The sequence below is a fragment of the Gigantopelta aegis genome, chromosome 8 (assembly GCF_016097555.1).
Source record: "Gigantopelta aegis isolate Gae_Host chromosome 8, Gae_host_genome, whole genome shotgun sequence".
Lineage (NCBI taxonomy): Eukaryota > Metazoa > Mollusca > Gastropoda > Neomphalida > Peltospiridae > Gigantopelta > Gigantopelta aegis.
This window is the reverse complement of record NC_054706.1, coordinates 68,953,917-68,972,823: the sequence shown is the minus strand read 5'-3', so window position 1 is coordinate 68,972,823 and position 18,907 is coordinate 68,953,917. Positions and strand designations below refer to the sequence as shown.

Here is an 18,907-nt window from a genome sequence, read left to right as displayed (position 1 = left end):
ATTCATGTCATACTGGATCAACAACAAATCTGTCCCACCACACCAGCCTTGGTGGTGTCGTGGTTAAGCCACGGGGCATAAGGCTGGTAGGTACTGGGTTCGCAGCCTGGTACTGGCTCCCACCTAGAGCAAGTTTTAATGACTCAATGGGTACTCTCTTCTCTCTTACTAACCATTAGCTCACTGTCCTGGACAGACAGCCCAGATAGCTAAGGTGTGTGTGCCCAGGACAGCGTGCATGAACCTTAACTGGATAATGGCATGAAAATAAGTTGAAATTAATCAAATGAATCTGTCCCACACTATCACAGTACATTGACAGTCTGATGCAGAAAAGTCGACCGGTGACCTGAGCTAACATTTAGATAAAATTGTCATTAACAAAAAATATAACTACATCTTTGAAATCTCTGAGAATTGAAAGCATCCTGAAACCACTACACTTGCATGGATGGTAAGTAAACGAAAAGATTAATAGAATCTATCACCGTTGTGAGGTATAGATAAGGCAATTCCAACCCTAGGGACAAAATGTTTTTTGTGAGGACCAAGGTTTACTGAGGCCCTTACAAAAACATCTTGTCCCGAGGGTTGGAATTGCCTTATCTATACCTCACAACGGTGATTGATTCTTTTTCTTGCCCATTTAATTTCAGTAACAAAACATTAATTTTGTAAGTGACAGTTTGTTTATTGTAGGACGATTCATAAACATTTAATCATATGCAGGAAAAATAGTCCACCTCATGCAACAACATAAAAATGTAAAAACTTAACAATAAATATAAAGTTGAAAATATTAATTTGTTTAAATATTTTTAAAACAATATGATACAATGTGAAATGGCAAACAGAATTCTGAAAACCATGAGTTATGATGTCAATCGTTGTAAAACATGAGTTATGACGTCACGCGTATGTAGAAATCGTCTAGCCCTCAGGTCAGACAGATTTATCTAGCCCTAGGGTCAGACAGATTTATCTAGCCCTAGGGTCAAACAGATTTTTCTAGCAACATGCAAAAGCTGGATAACCCTGTCCAGTGGGCAAGAAACAGTAGAAGTCTGTACTTACAATGGGCTGCACCATCGTAGGCAGACTGATGGACAGCTGATTGTTGTAGTTTGTGAAATATTCAACCATCTGCGCCAACTTGCTGGGGTCTTTCAGTACAGAACTCAGAGAAAAGCCCTTCTCTGTAAATAGAGTTATTATTAAACAGTGTAATTCAAGTTAAACCCTTCTCTGTAAATAGAGTTATTATTAAACAGTGTAATTCAAGTTAAACCCTTCTCTGTAAATAGAGTTATTATTAGGTCTAAACAGTGTAATTCAAGTTAAACCCTTCTCTGTAAATAGAGTTATTATTAAACAGTGTAATTCAAGTTAAACTCTTCTTTGTAAATAGAGTTATTATTAAACAGTGTAAATAGAGTTATTATTAAACAGTGTAATTCAAGTTAAACTCTTCTTTGTAAATAGAGTTATTATTAAACAGTGTAATTCAAGTTAAACTCTTCTCTGTAAATATAGTTATTATTAAACAGTGTAATTCAAATCAAACCCTTCTCCATAAATAGTAAGTAAACAGTGTAATTTAAGATAAATCTTTCTTTTGTAAAACTAGTTAAAATTATAAAAGAGTTTAATTCAAGAAAAGCCCTTTTGTAAATAGATTTATTATAAAACAGTTAATTCAAGACATGCCCTTCTTTTGTAAATAGAGTTATTATTAAACAGTTTAATTCAAGACATGCCCTTCTTTTGTAAATAGAGTTATTATTAAACAGTTTAATTCATGACAAGCCCTTCTTTTGTAAATAGAGTTATTATTAGTCTGTTTAATTCAAGACAAACAAGGTATTACCATGGAATGCTTCCAGTGCTCTTACAATGGGAAGAATCCAGAATCTGTCAGCCATAGACATCGCATATTTAACATTCATGTTGCTTAGGGGGCCAGATAACAACAAGCCAAGTGGTTTCAGCAACTGAATAATTCTGAAAACAAAAACCAAAAAATAATACAATAACTGTTTCATAGTGTCAAACAGAGTACCAATAAATCGGATATATTCGACTATATTTTATGTGTCCAAATGTGGTGACATTTTAATTTTTAACATTAACAATTCTTTTCAGCAGGGTTTCTGCCAGAGGGTAAAACAGGTATGGCACCATACCCAAATGTTTTTGCAGATTTTTTTTTTACGTTAACCTTTTGACAAAATTAACTACTCTTTATCATTACTGTATGATTTTCTTAACCCTAACCCTAAAATTAACACATTTTCTATCTGGGGGAGGTTGACTGGTTGCATTAAATTCCATAGCGCCATTCCCAATAATTTCTTTCTGGCAGAAACACTGTTCAGAAACCCTAACTCTGACATTATTATAACATGTTTGAGGCAATAAACTGTTTTTAGAAACATAAATAGAGGATTCGTCATCAGTGTTTCTTACCGGTAATATGGAAAATATCAACCGAGTCTATGTTAATTGGTATTTGTCAAGGCTCTGCCGAGACAAATACTGATTAACTAGATAAGGTTGATATTTTACATATTAAAAAAAAATTAGTAGCAAATTCTGTTTATCCTATAACACTTCTAAAATAACATTTTCATTCAATGTTTAGTAAATCACAGTCACCACCATCATTAATATGACATCATCACGATTAGCACAAATTAGTTATGATACGCATTTTAACTACATCTTATGAAAACGTTATGCTCTGGTCTACAGGTCTTGTTGGCTTGTAAACACACTGACAGCAATACATTATTACCTAGACACCTTGCAAATTTGCATACACCTCTAAATTTGTATATCATTATTACACGGGTTAATACACCAAATTATCACATGGGTTTATTACATGGATATCATGGGTAAGTTACTGGATAAATTCCAATATTTCGCACTGATATCTGACTTTTTCAAATCACAACTTACAATGTAGGATGATCTCCAAGAGATTGCAGTGAGGTTAAGAGAGTAGAGAAATTCAGCGTCTTCTTCAGTTTGTTACTCACTGCAAGCTTAGACGTAGCCAGCCGAGTCATGAGATTGCTGAATCGCTTTACGTTAGCTATGTAGCCACTGAAGTCTGGGGCACCTGGTGTGGTGGAAATCCAGATTTGGACAATCTGAAAGAAAAGTACCATGGTGTCATTAGCTATATACAGGATATACTCCCCACGTGTCTTGTGATATCACAATTTATCAGCACGAGTTGATAAAAGTATGAAATCCGAGGCTTGCCGATAACACAAATTACAGTGACAGCGATATGTCCTATAAAAGTCTTTAATGGATGATAAAGTGGTGTTCTGGCGATCAATTATAATAAAAACAATTGTTAGTCGGGTCTTAGCAATGTGATGATGGATTATGAATCCATGAATTTAGCAGCAGCAGCAGTAATGTTAAGTTACTTTTAAACGTTTATAGTTAAAGACTATAGCATATTTGTCACTATTATTATTTTTTACAATTGAAATCAGACTTAGATTATATTTTTGTAGATATCTATTTCCATACATCTGAAGTGTTTTTGGTTCTTTGTGGTGTTTCTAGTACCTCAAAATGCAATTTTTCATATTTTTAAAAATGCACATACCTCTGAGAAGTAACAGTTATGAGATGAGCTCTAGTCTATTTTTAAGGGTATTTCCCAAATTCAACATCACAGATTCTTGTTTCACTCTACTGTACATTTATCCAAATGTGGAACAGATTTGTAGATTAAACAAATTTAGTGTCCATTTTCCTGTGTTGAACCTAGGATGTGTGATTTAATACCAGTAAAGATATGACAAGTAACTAGACATTGCTAATATTATATCATTCTACCCTGGATATCTGTCTACAAGCACAATATATATAATATATGTATACACTTTAATTCATTCATCTCTCGGGGGTGGGGGGATTTACCTCAGTCGGATTTAGCTCACTCGGTTGATCGCTCGCTTGAGGTACTTACATCTCAAGATCAAACTACCTTGATGGATCCATTCAACTGATTGGGATTTTTTCTGGTTCCAGCCAGTGCACCACAACTGGTCATAGGCCGTGGTATGTGCTTTCCTATATGTGGGGAAAGTGCATATAAAAGATCCTTGCTGCTAATGGGGAAAATGTAGCAGGTTTCCTCTGATGACTACAGGTCATAATTACTAAATGTTTGATATTCAATAGCCAATGATTAATTAATCAATATGCTCTAGTGGAGTCGCTAAACAAAACAAACTTTTTATCTGTCTGGAGATGTCAAGATGACAAGAAGTGTTTCCATCAACACTCATACTGCTTCCCATTTAGTAATCAACTATTCTGGATCCATTCCAATGACTTTGAAAAGGGGGTTTTGGTGGAGATCTTTACAGTGCTTACCTTGTTCTTGATCTGTTCAATATCTGTGTAGCTGTTAAAGGCATCTGGCAACTTGGAGCTGTAGGTGCAGACAATAATCTCCAAATCCTTGACGACCATGGATGGAGATGCAGAATCAGAAATGAAACTAGCCACACTGTTGTCCCTGCACTTAGTATTCAGTAAGGACTTGTCCTTCAGCAGTTCAATCAACTGAAACAGAGATGTAAAATACACGTGAGGCATAGTCAGAAAATAAACTCAGTCAAATGCAGACAGGTACACCTAAAATACATTCTGAATAAAGTGGGCATGTTTCAAAATATACTCAACTGAATTGGGTTTTTTACTTTAAAATTACTTGTAGCATTAACTTTTTCATTTCTGTGACTCACTGTTTTGACAGTGATTCATGAGTGCATGTCATCACAGCTGTATTTATTCCAGTCAGCTCTGTCCTGTACTAGGTTTCACTTAGTAAACTAGTCTGGGAGTGGCAGTCCTCTTTATAGCAGTCAAATGTACGTATTGTTTAGTAAAGGATCTCTGGAATGGCTGTTTTCCTATGGTTGAGGCACTAGATAGAGATTCATGAAATCAACCACTATTTTGCCAAATACCCATTCGACTCTGCATTGTTCAGAGATATAATCTTGATCAACGGTAATGGTTTTTGTCATTTACAAGATAACCATATGGAGTTTTCAGATTTGCGGGTGTTATTGTCTATTTGATCCTGCAAATGTCATTTTTTATCAAAGGTGTTATCCTGAGGTCAAAAATGAAACATTTGCGGGCATCAAATAGACAATAACAGCTGCAAATCTAAAAACTCCATATGGTTATGTCTATTGTAAACTGAATCATTTTTCTATGGAACTAACTGTATATTTGGCATTTCTTGAAAAAAATACCTGGCTACAATCTAACTGTAGACCCTTGAATCGTCAACTTCGCCTCTTCCAATTGCTAATGACATCATTTTCTAATGATGTCATTAGCTTTCCGGGTGTTATTGTCAATTTGATCCCAGAAAAAGAATGTAATTAACCAATCACAATACAGAACAAACTCGCTGTCAGTTTACATTCACATTTTGACAGATGTCATGGAGTGAGCCTTTTCGTGAAGTTATACTAAAAAAGAACATAGTGGCTCACAATTCACCATCATGTACATAACATACTTAATTTAATGGTGCACCACATGCAATCAAACTGAAATCAGATGTTTTAAATACTAAAACTGTAGAAATATTCTTGATGAAATGGAATGGCAAACCTTTTCAATGTTGAAGTTTCCTTGTATCCAGGAGTCCAGACCATGTTTACTAACATTGATGTACGTCTCCATCAGCTTGACTAGTGCATCCGTGTGACCCAGCAGTGAACTCAGTGTTACATTGTCATCTAAAATGTAAAGATAACATTTTCACAATACTGAAAACCAGTGTGTGTGTTGGGGGGGGGGGGGGGGGGGGGACTTTTTCCATTCTCATATACCACCAAGGTTTTGAGCATGTCTGTCCTGGGTTCTGCATCTGGATAGCCATAAACCCAACCCGGGACAGAAGAAAACCAGTAGTTAAATGTTAACAACTAAGCCAATATGTATTGTACTGCTGAGGTGTTAATTATGTATAAAATAGACCCAAAGGAACTAGGGGAGACATGTTTCCCCCACTTGAGAACAAAAAGGTATCTTTGTTTGCCTATTCTATATAAATATAGATAAAAATTGGCATAATTGTGCCTTCACATTAGAGACTGTCGCCCTGACTAGAGATTGTGTCCCCCCACTACAGATATTGTTCCTATATGGGCTTGTGAAAGTAGAAAGCTGTTTGAGAAATGTAGGTGGTATATAATTGTAACCAGGCACGAGTGGAGGAAATTATGCAGGGGGTTCTAGACCGTGGCAAGTGAAGTTTTTTAGATGGTCAGGTTATGCTCCCCATACATTAAAAAAAAAATTCTTGGAGATAGGGTTCAACCCCCCATAACCCCTCTGCACATATGCCTGGCAGATGTGTCAGCATCGGTAGTTATTAAAAATTGCAACCTGCCAACTACTAACATTCTGAATAATAAACTATAGCAGTTTTATATATTAGATACATAAAGACTTAAAGGTACATACTCAGCATTGATGACAACTTGTCATTGACACTTTCCAGGAAGATGTTGGCAGTGTTGATGACTTTTGTCATCTGTGTTGCTGCAACACTGTTCTGTAGAGATGGCCAAACAATATTAGCAGCTGCAGTTGACCTGTAAGAAATTATAAAACAAACTGTAGACGTTGGTAATAATTTGTAAAGAGCAGACAAAGAAAACTGGTTGAATGTATTTTTGTATTACTCATTAATTTGGGGCAATAATGTAAGTGGGCTATGTCACCATTGTGAGTGCCAACAATATATGTTTAAAACATATTCATACCGTAATGGTCAATTTCATAAAATACATAAAATAAACAAAACATTATCATCTTTTCTTTTAATTTTTTAAATTTGATTTTCTTTTTAAATATAAAATAAATAAAAATAATAAAATACAAAAATACAAAAATATTCTTTATGCAAATTGAAACTAACTGCATTTTTTTGTTACTAATTCATACACACCACAGAACTAATGAATTGCCATAACAACTAGTGGAAATTAACATTTAAAAAACATTCAAAGCAATATACTAACAATATAATTACTTCAAGAAGCAAGTTAATTTAGCAGATGAAAATCTCTGGCAAACTTTATTTCAAGAGACCACTATGATTCTCATGACTAAAGGTTTTATAACATGACTATTTTTTATTACTTCGGAAATGATATTTGAAAAAAAAAAAAAATTAATAATAAAAACATTAATGCTTTAGACCAATGACAAATGGATTACCACTGGGCAGAAAGATCAAGTAGTTTCTGTATCAGACTTTCTTTGAACTTGTCGAGCACTGCCTTGAACCCCTCGACATTGAGGAACTGGCTTGCTGTGCTGTTCTTCATGTTGGAGATGAGAGTTGTCAGCAGGTCGACAGTGGTCCTCATGTCCAAACTCATCTCAGTGGAATTCAGAGTCAGTCGGCCGGCATCAGCCTCACGTTGGAGAAATTCAGACTGAAAGATACACCATATACAAGAATTCCAAGGATTTAAATGTTTTGGTGGCCATAAATTAATTGGGTGTGTACAATTCTTTATTTATCTTGTTCTATTTTTATATATTACTCAAAAGAATTTAAGGGTCAAAAATTTATAACCAAATAAGTTTCAGAGTGTATTAGATTGATCATGTAAACTACACCAAAAATTTAATTTATTGTTCCATATTTACAAAAAAACACAAATAAACGTCACTGTATACAAGAAAGTCACATGACATGCTGTCAAAGTTGAAGGTTGTCAAACATGGATTTTACACATTAGAACATTCGTTTAATAGTGTGTGAATCCATCCCTGGTGCGAATACACTCGACACATCGTTACCTCATGCTGTTGATCAGACGTCTGAAGAACTCTTGGGGAATGGCCTGCCACTCTGCCATAAGAAGTTGACCCAGATCATGAAGGTTGGCCGGAGGGGCATGGTTATCCCGAACTCTCCTGCCTAATTCGTCCCAGGCGTGCTCTATTGGGGCCAAGTCAGGCGAATATGCTGGCCAATCCATCCTGGCGATACCTTGTTGTCTGAGAAAGTCCGTTACCACCCTGGCGCGGTGGGGTCTGGTATTGTCATCCTGCAGAACTGCCCCGCCGCCAATCTGCTGAAGGCCTGGGAGAACCAACGGCCGGATAATCTCATTCAGATAGCGGATTCCATTCAGATTGCCATCCACCACATAGAGGGGGGTCCTGTGGTGGATAGAGATGACGCCCCACACCATGACGCTGCCACCACCGAACCGGTGACGTTGTCTAACGTTAACGTCAACGAAGCGCTCCCCAGGACGTCTGTAGACACGAACCCGACCGTCGTTGAACTGGAGACTAAACCTGGACTCATCAGTGAACATCACTCGACCCCACTGAACACGTTGCCACTGCAGATGAAGTGTGCACCAGTGACGTCTGGCCGTTCTGTGACGTGGTAGGAGTGGTGGTCGAACAGCCTGGCGACGGCAGCGTAGATTATTGGCTCTCAGACGATTGCGTATGGTTTGATCAGACACTCGAGTTCCAGTCGCAGTCTGCAGATTGTCACGTAATCGGCGTGCAGTGGTTGTGCGTTGACGTAGAGCCATATTGGTGATGTAGCGGTCCTCTCTATTTGTAGTGCTTCGGGGTCTTCCCGAACGTGGACGATTTCGAACAGAATTCATTGCTTGGTACCATTGCCACAGTCGGCCAGCGACACTCTGACTGACACCAAGTCTCAGAGCAACATTTCTTTGCGTATTGCCATCCTGAAGCCAAGCAATAGCCCTTCCTCGATCTTCGATAGTCAGTTGAAGTCGTACCATTGTCGAATTTGGAGTGTGCACCGTACACGAACGCAAGCTCCAATTATACGGAAATTCAGCATTGGGAACATGGAATACACATGCAAAGCGTGCAAATGAAGCGCTTTGTGAAAAAGCAAGTTATGGGCACTTAGCAGACCTTTCGCTTTCGCCCTAATTTACGTGCAAATGTAAGCATGTTTTCGCCATTAGAACTAGTCGACAGTGTCAATGTCAGTGGATTTTAATTCATTTATGGGTTGCTTAGACCCACTTTCGTCAAAATGGAACAATACCATGCGTGACATTATGGTCTAGCTAATATAATTGACATTTAGAAAATAATGTCGAAAATATCGTCTGACCCTTAAATTCTTTTGAGTAGTATATATATATATATATATATATATATATATATATATATATATATATATAAGACACAATTTAATTTAATAATGATTGGGCCAAATTTATGAAGCATGTTTTATTTTTTAAACACTGATGTTTAAGCATTGTAAATGTATGTAGTTACATGTGTGTAAGACATAAACAGGCTTTGTAAAATCTGTCAATTATGTTTATTAATTCATATAATGAGATGAGCATCTACAGAGATGTGGCAGACCATTGCTTACAGTTCCACATAGTCTCCCCACTGCCGGAACAGCCCTATAATACAATAATTAATCCAAACCTGTTGTTTGAGTGTGTATCCTTTCATTTGCACCACAAACGACTGCCACATGAGGAGAGTGGAGTTGATGGAACAAGCTTGTTCCTGCAGGTGTTTCAGAGCTGCACTCCCATTGGCTGGCAGGACAAAGGCATCCCATAATTCACTACTGCACAATATGTCTGTTGCATTTTCACTTTGGACAAACTCTGTCAGCTAAAGTAAAAAAAATTAAAGCATTTATGGATAGTTCTGTAATTTGATATTTTAAAAGGAGGGAAGTTGTGGAATATTTTTCTGACGAAATATATCTTAATTTCAATATTGTTTATTAAAATGCAGAAAAAACCATTAGTTAAAGAAATCAAACAGAAGGCACCAGTAATAACTTTTGATAACAGGAAACCCACTGCCATGAAATATGTTACTTCATTGAAGACATTTTAGACAGAAAATGTACAGTGAGTAACATACATGTAGGATGACTAATTATACATCTTATATATGGCAACTCGAGCGATCACTCTATCACTAAGTGATATCCTGTCCAGACCAAAACAAGAATCCTACGACACTAATAATAGATGACCATAATTAGCTACATACATTTTATTTTCACATACACGTGGAATGTTTAGAACAAAGTCTCACAGTAAACAAAGTAAATAAAACAGAAGCAAACAGAGAGATAGAATGACGGGACAATGTTAACCAATAATTCTATTTTTCATGCCTATATACAGTGAAACCCCTCTATACTGAATGGCCATGGGACCAAGTAAAAGGTTTCATCTTAAGGGATATCTGGTTCAGAGAGGTTCTGTTCTGTTCTCATATATAAAAAGGGACAGTGCAAAACAACCAGTTTTGACGGAATTCCAGTTCTGAGGGGTTTCATTGTAGGTGGGTTGGTACAACTCCATCTTCACCATAAAGAAGGATAACTCTATTGACTTTGTTTTTTAATTGTTTTATTGTCCCAGAAGAATATGTAGTGTTAGGGTTGGGGCCCTAAATCACTACAATACATAGCATATATATTAGTAGCTCAACATAAACTATTAACTTTCTTACCTTGTCTGGTTTGACACTGGTCTGCAGGAGCTGATCGAGCCAGGCTGGATCTTTGAGAAGTGGAATCAACACCTTACCCAACTCGGTCTCCTTCAGCAACAACTCCAGACTCAGAGGCTTGTCTACAATCAAACAAAAATTACTAACTACAATGAAGGAAGGAAGGAAATGTTTTATTTACCGACGCACTCAACACATTTTATTTACGGTTATATGACGTCACCACTTCATGGGCTACTCTTTTTGATTAACAGCAAGGGATCTTTTTTATGCACCATCCCATAGACAGGATAGCACTTACCATGGCCTTTGATGTACAAGTCATGGTGCACTGGCTGGAGTGAGAAATAGCCCAATGGGCCCACTGATGGGGATCGATCCCAAACCGACTGCGCATCAAGCGAGCACTTTACCAATGGGCTACACCTTCAGTATAAGTTGATTATTTGACTGTTTACCAGGAATTACACAAAACACTTTCTGTTAGCTGAAAACAAAAGATGTAAATTACCTTTGATGTCCGTCAGGTATTGGTTGAAGTGTTTCAGGAAGAGATCGAATGTCTTGAATGCAATTAACACCGACTGCCAGCTCGAGTCATTGGAAAACTGGGCAAACATCTTGTCAAGTCTGGAACCAACAAAACAATCCACTTAATTTTCTTGCACGAGTGTAGGAAGGTGCCAAAAAGGGGGGGGGGGGGGGGGGGGGGGCAGGCACACTTTTATATTTACACACTTTTACACTATTATAAAGCAAATATACATGTAAAGCAAAATATCTGAAAATTGGTGCCCCCCCTTGCCCCCCCCTCCCCTCCCCGTTTCCTATGCCAGTGTCTTGTATATATGTTTATTAAGTATCAATGATAAACAAATCAACTAGAGATTTTAATGACAAAGACTTTGATGTGATGACCTTTTATTTAAACTGGTTATATGTTCTTTATGCACTTGTGTGCTTAAGTAACTATCTTCTCCATGACATAGATCTGTATGGGCCATATTGAGTAGTACTACATGTTATTGTCCATTATCTGATTACAACAGTTAATAAAAGGGCTTATATTAAATAAGTAAGTTCTTCACTGGCCTCAGTGCTATAGATGGACAGTGCATATACATGTAGCTCAGGTTTGTGCCCAGGAGTGTGTGTTTGGGCCTTAAGTGGCTATTAGCATAAAAATGTATTGAAATGAAATTCAAGAGCTACATGTCTTTAAAAAGTTCATCTTTGCTTAGTTATGAACTAATGGAAATATGTCAGTTCTTTAGCATACTTGAACCTTAAGTAACTAAAGTTACGAACATACTGTAAACTGGATTAATATTGCAACACATTTTTTTCTCACAGAAACACAAACTAGCAAATATCTGCATATCTACAATGGAAATAATATGTGCATATATCTTTCACGATTTGAAATTGTGCGTGAATGTTGAAAACTTTAAATGCATGCTTTTTTTCTTTTTTTTCTCCAGTTTACAATAAATTAAACATTAAAATTTAAAAAAAAAGATTCACTGATGACAAAAAAAGGACAAAAATAAAAATGTTTAAAAATTTATTAAAAACCCCCATGTGAATTTAAATTAATTGTTGATATTAGAAACTCACGATTTTAGCGAATATCCCTCGTAGCCTTTCTTCACGTTGTCCATCTGTTTTGTGAGCCTGTCTAGCAGGACAGTAGTGTTGAACTCAGTCAGATCTTGCAGATTGTACCGTCCGAACGTTACGTTGCGAATCCCCGCCAGTTCGGTCAGTTTGTTGGTCAGGTTTTTATACGTCTCAATGTAAGCAATGAGATCAAATTTGCTCCCATCAAGTTCTTTCAGCTACAAGTAATAATAAAATTTCTTAGATGTTAATTATGAAAATATTGATAAACCTTTTTTTCTTAATATTAAATTTAAAATAAATGCATTGTAAAACTGAAAAGCAAATTAAAAATAGCTTTTAACGTAATTTTAGTGACCAAAAAAGCCCTTTAATAGTTTTGTCATATCAAGGGAATCTTCAAGTTCACCACTGACTTGACTTGACTAGGTATTTTACGTGTCCATATACCTCTATGGTTTCAAATACGCTATCCCGAGTCCGGCTTCCGATAAGATCAGGGGTCTGACTCGGGACAGGAAGCACCTAACTATGGGGCCAATTTAGAAATTTTGAAACATACAGCCAAACAAATATATATATATATACATACAATGTATATATAAAGGGGAGGTTAATAAATTTTGACTGCGTCCTTAATTCAAAATTAAACCTAATCTACAACTAATTAATAAAGTAATTTGATGCAATTTTAGATGGGGTGTTCTAAATAAATTATAAATTAATAATAATAAAAGAGTTAATACCCCTGAGGTTAGAAGGAAGGGTAGGAGGGTTGGCCCCAGCCCACAGAAAAGTTAATAATAGATTTTAATAAGCAAAGTCAGAGGATGTGCTTGAAGCCTAAGTAAATGTAAGTCAAGGATTTATCCATGCATTCTGCAGTACCAAACATAGGGCATCACCAAAAGTAATAAAACTATCTCAGTTATGATTAAATAGCACTAATTTTCACAATCCCATTAGACATGGGGGTCCTACCGAAAAATTGTGCATATTCCTGAAGATGCATAAACATGTTTGGCATTCGGAACATCAATGGTTAACTCACTTTCTGATTCAAGGCGTCCACCATGAAGTTAGTTTCTAGTTCTGACACCATTGCTGTGAAATTGAGTGTACACATCACATCAAGCATGGCTGTGACGTTCAAACTACCAATGACATCGAAGTACTCCAAGAATCGGTTTTTGTTACAGAACACCTCCTTCAACTGAACTTCATCTGCTGCTACAGAAGCAAAAGCTTGGGTCTGAAATACAATAAGAAAGTATAATCCATGCTACATGCCAATAATAGAAAGACAGCACCATAACAACTGAAGTGGTTTGAATGATCCTGTTTTGTCTGAAGGAGTATGATTGAGGATATGGGGGTTTGTTTTCATAAATGCATGCCTAGTATTGAATTTTAAAAACTAAATTCTTATCAGTCAGATACTGATATTTTTTTTATGATCTAATTTGTGCATGTTGGAAACAATTTTAGTTGCACAATAAAAAAGTGGTCAAATAACTGAAACAATTCACAAGTCTTTTGTTTTACAACTTGGTCAATGATTCTTAGACTGAGAGTTGCAAGAAAATTTCAAAGGAACACATGGGTTAAATGGAAAAGAAAATATTATGGGGACACAGGTAGTTTGTGGGAAACCTTGGCAATGCAGAGTTTACAAAGCGAGAAAGACAGCAATGGAAATTTAAATGTTTTATTTGACGATGCACTCAACACATTTTATTTACAGTTATATGGCGTCGGACATATGGTTAAGAACCACACAGATAATGAGAGAGGAAACCTGCTGTCGCCACTTCATGGGCTACTCTTTTCGATTAGCAGCAAGGGATCTTTTATATGCACCATCCCACAGACATGATAGTACATACCACGGTCTTTGTTACACCAGTTGTGGAGCACTGGCTGAAATGAGAAATAGCCCAATGGGCCCACCGACGGGGATCGATCTCAGACCGACTGCGCATGAAGCGAGTGCTTTACCACTGAGCTACGTCCCGTCCAAAGACAGCAATGGATCAGAGACATACGTGAGAGTCAGAGTGGCACTAACCCCAACCCCCACCCACACCCACACCCACACCCCAATTCTGAAGATTATCCATCCTTAAGTTTAAAGGCAAATTAATGTATTAATGGCCCCTCCTGTTACTGGTACCTTCCAACACAAAGAGATTTGTTCATTATGGAATGTGAGTTAAATCATTTAAAACACTAATTAGATTATTACACATCATGATGCTTGAATATATTAATATGACATTTTTGGAATGTCTTCAACTGTAAAGACAAAAAGCCAGTCAGTGGGTCTGGGTTCAAGTTGAGGAACACATTAAATAGTTTAAACCATTAATTAGATCATTACACAATAAGAATGCAACATGATGCAGGACTATATTAATGTCATATTTACCTGGGAAGTCTTCAGCTGTATAGACAAAAGGCCAGTCAGTGGGTCTGGGTTCAAGTTGAGGAACACGTTAAACAGTTTAATGAAGGTTGGGCTGTCCTTAAACAGTGATGCAAGGTCAAGTGTCACCCCAGTGACCTTGGCCTTGTCTAGAATGTCATTGAGGAAGTCAAACACAACAGTTGCGCCTTTGAGATATCCCTCAACAGCGTCAAATTCTGACGAGTTTCCAAATATTTTAGACAAAGTTGAGTATATAGAAATAAAGTTCCACAACTCAGAGGTATTATACGCAGATTCCATTGCGGCCATGCTTTCACTGAAATTAAAGCTGGGAGGATTTGTGATCAGGGAGTTGAGGTTTTTCACTAGCTCCTGTATTTGTGTAAATATTGTTGTCCAGTCAGGCTCTGCCGAAGAGTTTCCAAGGAAGTCAATCAGATTTTCCAAGTCAAGATTTTTTACCAAGTTTTCTACAATATTACTTATATTTTGGTTGCAAAAAGCTTCATTTAGAGCTGAGGTGTTGAATGAATCAGGCAGACTGAGAATGTCTCTCCACATTTCACTGTTTGCACATACAGCATCCTTGGTACTGGCAACAGTCAGTGTTTCAGCAAGTCGGTGTGGGTTGTTGACAGGAGACTTCAACAGAGCATCCAAAACATCGGGGGACAGGTTCAGAGCAGAAACGATATCATGTAGGACTGGAATTTTGAGAAACATGGAGTTGAGGGTGTAACTTCCGTTGTTCATGCTAATGACGTTCTCATTGAAGAGTTGAAGAACTGTTTGCAACACCAGCCCCACTTGTCGGAACTGTTCTTGATCAAGAAGGGGAGATAACTTTGCCAGAAAGCTTTCCAGTCTGTTAAAAACATAAGAGGGGGGGAAGAAAAATAAGTCATTTGAACTGAAATCGCCTTTATTATGTAGATCCATATCAAGATAACACATTCAGTGTTAAATAGTTTCAAAGTTTCTCAAAATCAATATCCTCTTTTAAAGTGTATATGATCATTTGATTGAAAATATTTTACTACTTTGAAAACAAAAGTATTAAGCACCTAGAAAACTGTAAATTTAACAAATGAATTTAAAAATAAATGAGAGAAAGGTTAAATCAAACACATGCCTAATGATAATTAAAGCAACTGAAAACCCACTGAAAATATACAACAAATGGGAGATGAATAGAATATACTGGTACTAGTACCTCATAATTTGATTTTTATTTAACTTTTTGTTTTACTTTCTCCTCAGATTATTGAACAGAAATATGTTGTCTTACATAGAAATCTTTTTTTGTTTCCTACATGAAAACAACCCATACCAGAAACACCTACAACTACTTATATTAACTTTTATATTTCTTACACAGACTGAGTTACATAAATGTATATGCAGCAGAAACCAACTATTATCAACACCATCATGCACAGAATGTATCAAACTAAAATATTCTTACTCTTGTACGATTGCCTCTGGTTTATTTCTGCTGTCTGTGTAAGTCTGAAGAAGGTCCAGCCAGAATGATCCGTTTTCCCATCTCGACGGTATGATGATCTGTGGTGGATTCCTCGCCCACTCCGTGATCATCGTCATCACTCGGTCATACTTGTCACCCACTGCTGCCCAGTCCATGCTCGAATTGTAGTAATCCTGTAATTATTATATCACTGTATCACTGTCTCTTAGATTTAAGTGAGGGGCAGGATGTAGTCAAGTGGTAAAGTGCTATCGTTCCAGCCAGTGCACCACGACTGGTATATCAAAGGCTGTTGTATATGCTATTCTGTCTGTGTTGGGATGGTGCATATAAAAGATCCCTTGCTACTAATGGAAAAATTACTAAATGTTTGACATCCATTAGCCGACGATTGATAAATCAATGTGCTCTAGTGGTGTCATTAAAAAACCCACTTTTAACTTTAACTTAGATTTAAGCAGACCATGTATATGCATTGATGGATCCGGGGGGGGGGGGGGGGGGGGGGGTGTCACAGGGGTTCTATCTGAAGTGCCTGTTTTAATGATTTAATTTTTTTTTTTAATTCATCATCTACAATATACATGTACAACACTTGATTGCCCTGAAAACCGTTTATTTACTGAATTAATGACATTATAAAAACTATTTAATTTAAAATAAAATCTTCATATTTCTTTTGTTTTTCAGTATATTATGCCACTACCTAATAAAATGTTCATGAGAGGACAATTTCTGAATTTAAACAGACCACATAACTAAACGGAAAGAAAAGAATGCTTAAAGACCCTTATAAAAAATGTTTATCAAGCAATCACTGTATTCATTGGCATGATATGATGACTGGATAAATCTCTATATATAGGTCACATGACATAAGCCCGACTCGACTTGGGTATTTCAGGCTAGAGTTTCAATAAACACAGTCTTTAAATCATTTGTTTTAGTACAGTAAATACAAATAAATTTTTTCGATAACAATATAAAACTTGTATAATATTTGTTTATGAATTGAAGTTTAGAAATGCTTTTTGAATGTATCAGAATGTAGCTAGCGTCTTACAAAGAATGATGTCATGTATCTCTTATGACGCCATACGGCAAAAGCCTTGCTACATGTAGGTTGACGATACTCGATTTGCGTACACAAAAATGGAATAAATAATGATTTTCCGACTATTCCTGTAGAATTGCAGGATAAAAGAAATAACTGGTTACTGTCTTAAAATATCGGCTTTGTCCTGCTCAGGTCGAATGGTAAATGCAGCTTGGCAGAGCCTTGCTGCATTCGCCATTCTAATCTTCGCAGGATAAAGCCGATATCTTAAGACAGTAACCAGTTATTCCTATAAACATGGCTATTTCTGGTTGGGATGGGGGAGAAACATTATATACTGTATGATAATAACCCTGCTGGTAACTCACCGTATTAAACGTGATGTTAAACAGGGAAGTAGCTTCCTCCATCAGTGTGGTGAAGTTCACCTCACAGAACAGATCTCGTAGAGTGTTCGGGTTGACAGTTGATTTCAGATTGTCAGGAACAGTCAGGTACTGGCTCATGTCTGTGCTGGAGTTACATATCATCATCAAAGTCGCTGTGGCATTGCTTGATGACAGCAGAGGCAGAAACTGTACAAGACACAACATTTTGAAAATACATTTATGTCAAAAATATGGTACAAGAAAACAAAATATGTGAAAAATATGGTACAAAGAAACAAAATATGGTACAAATATGGTACAAAGAAACAAAATATGTGAAAAATATGGTACAAAGAAACAAAATATGTAAAAAATATGGTACAAAGAAACAAAATATGTAAAAAATATGGTACAAAGAAACAAAATATGTCCAAAAAAAATGGTACAAAGAAACAAAATATGTCCAAAAAATGGTACAAGAAAACAAAATATGTAAAAAATATGGTACAAAGAAAAAAATATGTAAAAATTATATTACAAAGAAACAAAATATGTAAAAACAAATATGGTACAAAGAAACAAAATATGTTAAAAAATATGGTACAAAGAAACAAAATTTAAAAGAAATATGGTACAATTTTTTTTTTTTAAATATGGTACAAAGAAACAAAATATGTCAAACATATGATACAAAGAAATTTTTTTTTTTTTAAATATGGTACAAAGAAACAAAATATGTCAAAAATAGGGCACAGTTCCTACGCACTTTAAGTCTGATGGCTTATCCACTACATCAACAAAGCCAGTGAAGAAAAAAATAATAAATGCTCAAACGTTGATTGATTCTATGATCAATCACGCCTCAGTTGATAAACTGGTGGGATGTGCACCAGATGATCAATCACGCCTCAGTTGATAAACTGGTGGGATGTGCACCAGATGATCAATCACACCTCAGTTGATAAACTGGTGGGTTGTGCATCAGATGATCAATCACGCCTCAGTTAATAAACTGGTGGGATGTGCACCAGATGATCAATCACGCCTCAGTTGATAAACTGGTGGGATGTGCACCAGATGATGCAGCTATTTTCAATGAGTGTCCTACATTGGGTGTGTTTACTGATATTAACAGGACTTCAATAACTCCAGGCTTCTGTATGAACTCATTGAGTTCCTACCTTGGGTGTGTTTACTGATATTAACAGGACTTCAGTAACTCCAGGCTTCTGTATGAACTCATTGAGTTCCTACCTTGGGTGTGTTTACTGATGTTAACAGGACTTCAGTAACTCCAGGCTTCTGTATGAACTCAGTGAGTTCCTACCTTGGGTTTGTTTACTGATATTAACAGGACTTCACTAATTCCAGGCTTC

General features: G+C 36.5%; 1 protein-coding gene across 1 annotated transcript in view; it reads right to left on the bottom strand.

The window, feature by feature from the left end:
• LOC121379797 overlaps positions 1-18,907 on the bottom strand; it is a 144,885-nt gene that overhangs the window by 74,919 nt on the left and 51,059 nt on the right. The window contains exons 37-51 of the mRNA XM_041508449.1: positions 17,532-17,738; positions 16,086-16,279; positions 14,621-15,485; positions 13,244-13,444; positions 12,190-12,410; positions 11,084-11,202; positions 10,573-10,694; positions 9,520-9,714; positions 7,282-7,502; positions 6,523-6,653; positions 5,665-5,792; positions 4,405-4,596; positions 2,962-3,155; positions 1,868-2,001; positions 1,075-1,196 (exon numbers count right to left, since the gene is read on the bottom strand). Of these exons, the coding sequence (XP_041364383.1) occupies positions 1,075-1,196; positions 1,868-2,001; positions 2,962-3,155; positions 4,405-4,596; positions 5,665-5,792; positions 6,523-6,653; positions 7,282-7,502; positions 9,520-9,714; positions 10,573-10,694; positions 11,084-11,202; positions 12,190-12,410; positions 13,244-13,444; positions 14,621-15,485; positions 16,086-16,279; positions 17,532-17,738 (3,246 nt within the window). The remainder of the gene's footprint in view (positions 1-1,074; positions 1,197-1,867; positions 2,002-2,961; positions 3,156-4,404; positions 4,597-5,664; positions 5,793-6,522; positions 6,654-7,281; positions 7,503-9,519; positions 9,715-10,572; positions 10,695-11,083; positions 11,203-12,189; positions 12,411-13,243; positions 13,445-14,620; positions 15,486-16,085; positions 16,280-17,531; positions 17,739-18,907) is intronic.